The following is a 7,141-nucleotide window of genomic DNA, read 5'->3' on the forward strand; positions in this document are numbered from 1 at the left end:
GAGTGTGTGGTCATGTGGTTTGTGTGTGTGTGTATGTGAGTGAGGAACAGTTAGATCCTGCAGGACCTTTGGGGGCAGGCTAACCAGGCTCGCCTAACTAGGGAGCCTCTGCTACCATTGTAAACAGTACGCAGAGGCCTAGACTTTTTGAAGGGGAGAGCTGATGTAACTGAGAGCCCAGCCTCACCTCCACCCAGGGTTCCCTCAGATAACACCTGGGACTCTACAGCCACCCTGGCCAGGGACCTGCAACCTTGGCTGTGATCCCATGGTCAATGAGCCTCCAGCCATGTTGGGTATAGGCTCCTGTGAGTTCTGAAGCATGCTACCCTCTTACCAGCCCAATGCTTTAGCCCAGGGCATTGCAACCACATGAGCAGCAGACACATAAGCATCCCACTCCTGTCCAAGGATCAGCAGCCCTGCAAGCAGCCTACCCCAGGCCTAAGAGCAGCAGCCTCATGAGGACTGCCCCTTTCCAAGGAGCAGCAGCTGTGTGAGCGGCCCACTCCCACATCTGAGGAGCAGCAGCTGCACGAGCAGCCTGCCCCCAATTGAGGAGCAGCAGCTCCACACAGCCTGCCCCTGTCCAAGGAGCTGCAGCAGCATGCAAGTCTCACCCTGCACCTGTCTGAGAAGCAGCAGCTGTGTGAGCAACCTGTCCCTATCTGAGGAGCAGCAGCCACATGAGCAGCCTGCCTCCATCTGAGGAGCAGCAGCCACACAAGCAGACTGCCCACATAGAGGAGTGGCAGTCTTGCACAGAATTCACTGGTCCAAGGAGCAGCAGCCACATGCAGCCTGCACCTGTCCAACAAGCAACAGCTGGGTGAGCAGCCCACCTCCCATCCGAGGAGCAGCAGCCGCATGTGCAGCTCACTCCCGCCCAAGAAGCAGCAGCCTCACAAGAAGCCCGTCCCCAATCTGAGAAGCAGCAGCTGAGTGAGCATCCCACACCCATATAAGGAGCAGTAGCACTGTAAGCAGCCTGCCCCTGTCCAAGGAGCAGCAGCTTCATGAGCAGCCCACCCCATCTGAGGAACTGCTGGAATGTGCAGCCAGCCCCCACCCAAGGAGCAGCAGCCATGTAAGGAGTCCGCTCCCGTCCAAGGAGCAGAAACTACATGAAGAGTCCACCTTTGTTCAAGGAGCAGCAGCTGCGCTCAGCCCAAATCCACCCAAGGAGAAGCAGCCTCGTGATCAGCCCACCCCTGTCCAAGGATCAGCAGCTGTGCAGGCAGCCTCCCTGTTGGGGACCAGATGTAAGCTGGCAAGGTCCTTGCACCTGTAGGGGCTAACAAGACTGGGACCCTTACCCACACAGTTTTCCCAGACTTGTTTGGATGGCGTTTATCAGTAGAATAAGAGCAACATTTGTAGAATGAGAACAGCCTCTCATAGCTTACTAAGAAGTCTGTAACTGTTTACTGAGATATGCTGTACTGAGAACTTGTCCTTCTGCTGTGTCCTTCGCTTAGAGATTAAGAGGAACAAAGAATACATTACTCTTGATAGACCTCCTATTCAGTGTGTTATGTATAAATAGTATTGTGTGGCTAATAAAGTTGCTTCAGTTCATCAAGAGAACTGGGGTCCTCCCGATCCCGCTTTCCTGTCTTTCTTTCTTTTCTCAATTCCCACCTCCCTGCCTCAGCCCGGCTCAACCCTGTCAGGCTGGCCCTGACAGATCTGGCGCCCGAGCTAAGGGACTGAGGAACTGGGAAAAAGACGGTGAGGAACTCCGTCGGGCTTGGAGAGACGACGGTGAGGAACTCCTCCGGATAAAGAGTGCACTCGTTAAGGTAAGGGAGGAGCAATTTTTTGATAGTCGGGAGTAAAGCATGGGGCAATTAGAATCTAGAGAAAATGCTCTTTATGGGCAAATGTTAAAGTCTATGCTCAATAGTAAAGGAACTAAGGTTAATGACAAGCAAGTAGAAAATTTTTTAAAATTCATTCAGGAGGTCTGCATTTCCTTATCGAATTTAATACGGGATTATTTAGATCCCAGGCATGACCATAATCAACCGTCTCTTAAGCCAGAAAAAAAGGAGAAGCAGTGTGATAGCACAAAACAGGGGTCTAAAAAAGACAGTATATTAAAAAGAAATAATGTAACTTTTAAAGACAATTTAACTCCTCAAGATGAGGGGGATTTTGAGGAAGCTGCTGCTCTTTGTCATAATGATAATACAGGTATTGTTCAGGCAAAAGAGGAGGAAGAATATTTTTCTGCTGGAACTAAAGAGGGCAGTGATATAGAGGATGTGTTGGAATGCTTTTTAGAAAAATTAAAGCTTCTTGGCAAGAAAAAGAGAAGCCGCGGGGGCCGTTCCCGCAGCTCTCCGCTGCCTTGTGCAGCACCAGTTCCACTCTCCCCTCTCCAGATGGCTTTGCAGGAAGCACGAAAGTGTGGTGAGGAATTGGGCATTCACGCCTTCCCTGTTATGGAACAGGTGAACCCTCACACGGGACAGCGTGAGCGTGCTTATGACCCGCTTCCTTTTAAAACCTTAAAAGAGTTAAAAACAGCCTGTGCTCAGTATGGGCCCACTTCCCCTTATACTTTAACCATCTTAGAAACTATAGCCTCAGAGGCTCTCCCACCTAATGATTGGAGAGCTATTGCCAAGGCTTGTTTATCAGGAGGGGATTATCTCTTGTGGAAATCAGAATATGATGAAAAGGCTAAGGAACAAGCTTCTCGTAATCGAGCTGCCCAGATTAATATTTCTTATGAAATGCTGGTAGGTGAAGGAGTTTATGCTGATACCCACAACCAAATTCAATACCCCCAGGAAGCTTATGGACAGATTAATGGAGCTGGGATTAGAGCCTGGAAAAAGTTACCCACCTCTGGTCAGAAAACAGAGGAGCTCTCAAAAATTATTCAAGGGCCAGATGAAAAGTATCAGGATTTTGTCTCTCGGCTATTACAGGCTGTTGGCCGAGTAGTGGTGGATAGAGAGGCTGGCATGTTAATAGTTAAACAGTTGGCATATGAAAACGCCAACACTGCCTGCCAAGCTGCACTGCGGCCCTATCAAAGACAGGGGACTCTCTCAGATTATATCCGCATTTGTGCAGATATTGGTCCCTCATATATACAAGGAGTTGCCATTGCAGCTGCATTAAAGGGAACCACCATTGAAGGAATTCTTCAGCAACAATTTAGCACAGGGAAAAGTCCAACATACAAGTGTTACACTTGTGGAGGAACAGGACACATGGCAAAACAGTGTCCTTCTAATAAAGGGATTAATAAGGGAAATGGCAGAGGTCCCAAACAACCTGGACTATGCCCTAAATGTAAAAAAGGAAAACATTGGGCAAATGAGTGTAAATCTAAGACAGATATCCAGGGAAATTCTTTGCCTCAACACCAGTCGGGAAACTACCAAAAGGGGCCAGCCCAGCCACGACAAATAATAGGGGCATTGTCTGTTTACCCTCCTGTCCCTGTGCCGTCTCAAGGCCAGCAGGCTGCGCAGCACCCAGCCTGCCACAGAAAACAAAATAGATACAAGAGCTATTCCGAGCAACCCCCGGAAGTACCGGGCTGGACCTTGGATCCATAGAGATGAGACATTCTATCTGCCCTGGGTGCTGCCATTGCTTATTAAAATAAACAAAATATCATTAGATTTAAAACCTCCCACATAGAGAAGAAATGATGATTTCTTTGCATTTCTGATACAGCTACAGCAAATGCCACCGGATCTGAAATTTAAAAATATGTCTGGGATTTCTGTACACGTGTAAAGAGAAAACTAGCTTGGAACTAAGGCGCCCATTGTCCGATTTTGGACATTTAGATAGAGTTTTAAGCTGAAATCTCTTTGCAAATATACAAAATAAAACCCAAGACTGATTATTTCCTAACAAAACTAGCAAAATTTGACCCAAAGGAAAAAAGATGCTGGCTAGATTCTAGCAGCAGGATTGGCATTTCCATAATAAAGAACAGTTTTTAAATACTAATAAAGGGTGTTAAAAGGTTAACTTCAAGGCCAAAAAGGAAATTCAGTAAAATTGTCTCTGTTACAAAAATTTGTTAAAGAATATGCCTTAAAATAATAAATTGGATTTAAATCTCAAGAATTATTAAAAATATATTAATTATAAAAATCTAAGTAGCCCAGGTAAAAGACGGCTACGCCCTCTATTTAAGGCTGGCTTCCCAAAGCAATTTCTAATAGAGGAAGGGCTAGCCTCCCTTCCCCCAACAGAGCAGGTAGGCCAAAAATTTCCTGCCAGTGACAACTTTTAAAAAGAGGCTTGCTTCTCAGTTTCCCATCCTTAGTAGAAAGAATGTAACTAATTTGCATTTTAATGGTTACCTGTTTTCAGTCAATGGCACCCCAGGCTTAGGAGTTAGCTAAATTGAATTAGATATTCTGAAATAACAAAATGCTAAAATATTAATCTAAATTTCCCTCACGAAAAATCTAAAGGACAGAATTAGATCTATTGATTAAGTCATGTATTTTTAAAGTTTATTCTTAAAAATGTTACTGATTGAGAAATGCTGAATGTTTAACTTGCCAGCTAAGAGTTTAAAGTTCTGGTTAAATAAATTGGGAGAAATCATATAATTATAGTAAAATTTCAACATTTATCTAATTGAAAAAAGAGGATAAATTCTATTATCCCAACCGAAATTTTTAAATACAAAGATCAGTTTTAATTTAATTGATATTTCTTAATAATTATAAAATTTATATAATCATTAAATTATATATACACACATATATTTAATACTCTTTTAAGTTAGATTTCAAAACTATAATCAAGGAATGACTTTAGGACATTTCATGGGCCCTGAAATGTTTTCAAAAGTTTATTCTCTCTTCTTAAAGGATTTTTTAATAAAGGCAATTTAATATACTTGAAATCACATAGAAAGCTTTATCAAATAAATATTAATAAATATATATTTTAAGTTTTTGCCTCTAAAAAAGGGCAAAACAAGTTATCTTATTTAATATTTCTTAAAATATAACAGTAGAGTTTTAAAATATATTTTAAAATAACAAAAGCTCATTAATAATTTTTAATATTTTACAACAGCATATTATACATTTACTCCAAACAAGCTTACAAACTAATTGTTTAGCAGCAATTTAATAAGAACATGAAAGGATTTTATCCGTTCCACTGTGTGGAAGGCCCCCTGGGAAGGCACTTAAGCATTCTATATTGACCTTTCTTGCCCTTTTTGCCAAGGGGGTCCCTCTTCCAATTACCTATAGCTGTTACCTAAGCTCTCTGTTCATACTGAGGTTGAATCCTCATGGTGGCTGGTACCATGGATCTGTCTCTTGCCCAATAGCATAAGCTGGGCCCTCTCTGGAAAACAAACCTGGGTTCCCCATGATCAATGCCAGGGCCCCGCCAGCAGGCAAGGGGATCCAAAGGCAGTTACTGGGCACGGAGGCCACAGGGGCATACACTACCAAGGAGACAAAACTAAACCTCACATCACCCTGCTTGGCCCCGGAGGATGGCTGGTAGTCAATGACGGGTAAGACCCCTCAGGGAGGGGCGACCTAAGACAGGCACAGTCGCAGGGGGGCCTCAGGGGAGAACTTGGGGGTCAACAGAGGTGGGGCAGAGATCCTCACCCCCCCCAACTATGCAGGGGCTTGAACACTTGCCCCTTCTGAGGAAGGTCTCCTGCCCCCATGGCTGCTGCGCTTCCCATGCCCAGCTCAGATCGGGACCTCGATAACAGAAAGAGACTTAGTCCAGCCGAAATCGGTACCCAGATAACAGAGACTTGGCTAACAGCAACTACCCTATATCTAAATCCAGTTTAACACCAGGAATGCTCAGGGCCTTCTCAAGGATGCAAAATAATCCTTTCCATTAATATTTACAGTATAAACTAAGATTGTTATTAAAGTATTAAATTTGACAGTAAAATAATAATCAAGTTTTCAAATTAATTAAAACTAGCTCAAAAAGTATTAACTATAATTATCATTTCATAATAAAATTGCTTAACATACTATAAACCTAAAGCAGTCATATTTTTATACAAAAATTAAAAATTATCAAGACTACACTAAAAAATTTCCAAAAACCTCCTAATATTAAAAAATAAAAAAGGGGGGATAGTGGAATAATAACCTGCTAAGTAAATGCCTTAATTGCTTTAATATTTTTACTTGAAAATTAATTTTTTATTTGTAATGCTAATAACAAGACACCCATGAAAACACATATGGTGTCAAATAAGCCAAAGGAAAATCATTTGGACAAAAATTAAAAGAATCCCAAGTCTAAATTATAGATATGATTCCTTTATTAACCTTTGGTCGAGAATACGTTTGTATATTTTCAGAAAACAACTCCAAGACCATATGGATTCCTGCAACAGAAGAAAATTATCAGGACTGCTCCAGCCACAGAATAGCAGTGGCCCCGTGAGACAACAAGAAGAGAGCAGTCCAGAAATGAAGATGGTGACAACACCTTATCATGCTAGCAGTCAGCAGCTGTGCGTTGCTGCAGGTTGCCCAGGACCAAACCACAGAGGGTCGGACCTGCATTGCCACCATTTGTCCACCATCCAGAACTGAAATATTACTGATGACATGTACACATAAAAAACTGTCAGACACTGAAACATGAACTTCGCCTAAAAAACAAAGAAGGGGGATCTGTTGGGGACCAGATGTAAGCTGGCAAGGTCCTTGCACCTGTAGGGGCTAACAAGACTGGGACCCTTACCCACACAGTTTTCCCAGACTTGTTTGGATGGCGTTTATCAGTAGAATAAGAGCAACATTTGTAGAATGAGAACAGCCTCTCATAGCTTACTAAGAAGTCTGTAACTGTTTACTGAGATATGCTGTACTGAGAACTTGTCCTTCTGCTGTGTCCTTCGCTTAGAGATTAAGAGGAACAAAGAATACATTACTCTTGATAGACCTCCTATTCAGTGTGTTATGTATAAATAGTATTGTGTGGCTAATAAAGTTGCTTCAGTTCATCAAGAGAACTGGGGTCCTCCCGATCCCGCTTTCCTGTCTTTCTTTCTTTTCTCAATTCCCACCTCCCTGCCTCAGCCCGGCTCAACCCTGTCAGGCTGGCCCTGACACCTCCCCACCAGTAGGAGGAGACACCACTGCTGCAA

General features: G+C 43.2%; 1 protein-coding gene across 1 annotated transcript; it reads left to right on the top strand.

Moving 5' to 3' along the window:
• Positions 1–2,378: 2,378 nt before the first annotated feature.
• On the top strand, positions 2,379–3,578 carry LOC139002536 (endogenous retrovirus group K member 10 Gag polyprotein-like; the record flags this gene model as incomplete). The annotated part of the gene is made up of 1 exon (XM_070403745.1): positions 2,379–3,578. A coding segment is annotated over one exon (1,200 nt), but the record flags the coding sequence as incomplete, so codon positions are not given.
• Positions 3,579–7,141: the final 3,563 nt, after the last annotated feature.

The sequence above is a fragment of the Myotis yumanensis genome, unplaced genomic scaffold (assembly GCF_028538775.1).
Source record: "Myotis yumanensis isolate MYYU_CA2020_CCGP unplaced genomic scaffold, mMyoYum1.0.hap1 SCAF_2, whole genome shotgun sequence".
NCBI lineage: Eukaryota > Metazoa > Chordata > Mammalia > Chiroptera > Vespertilionidae > Myotis > Myotis yumanensis.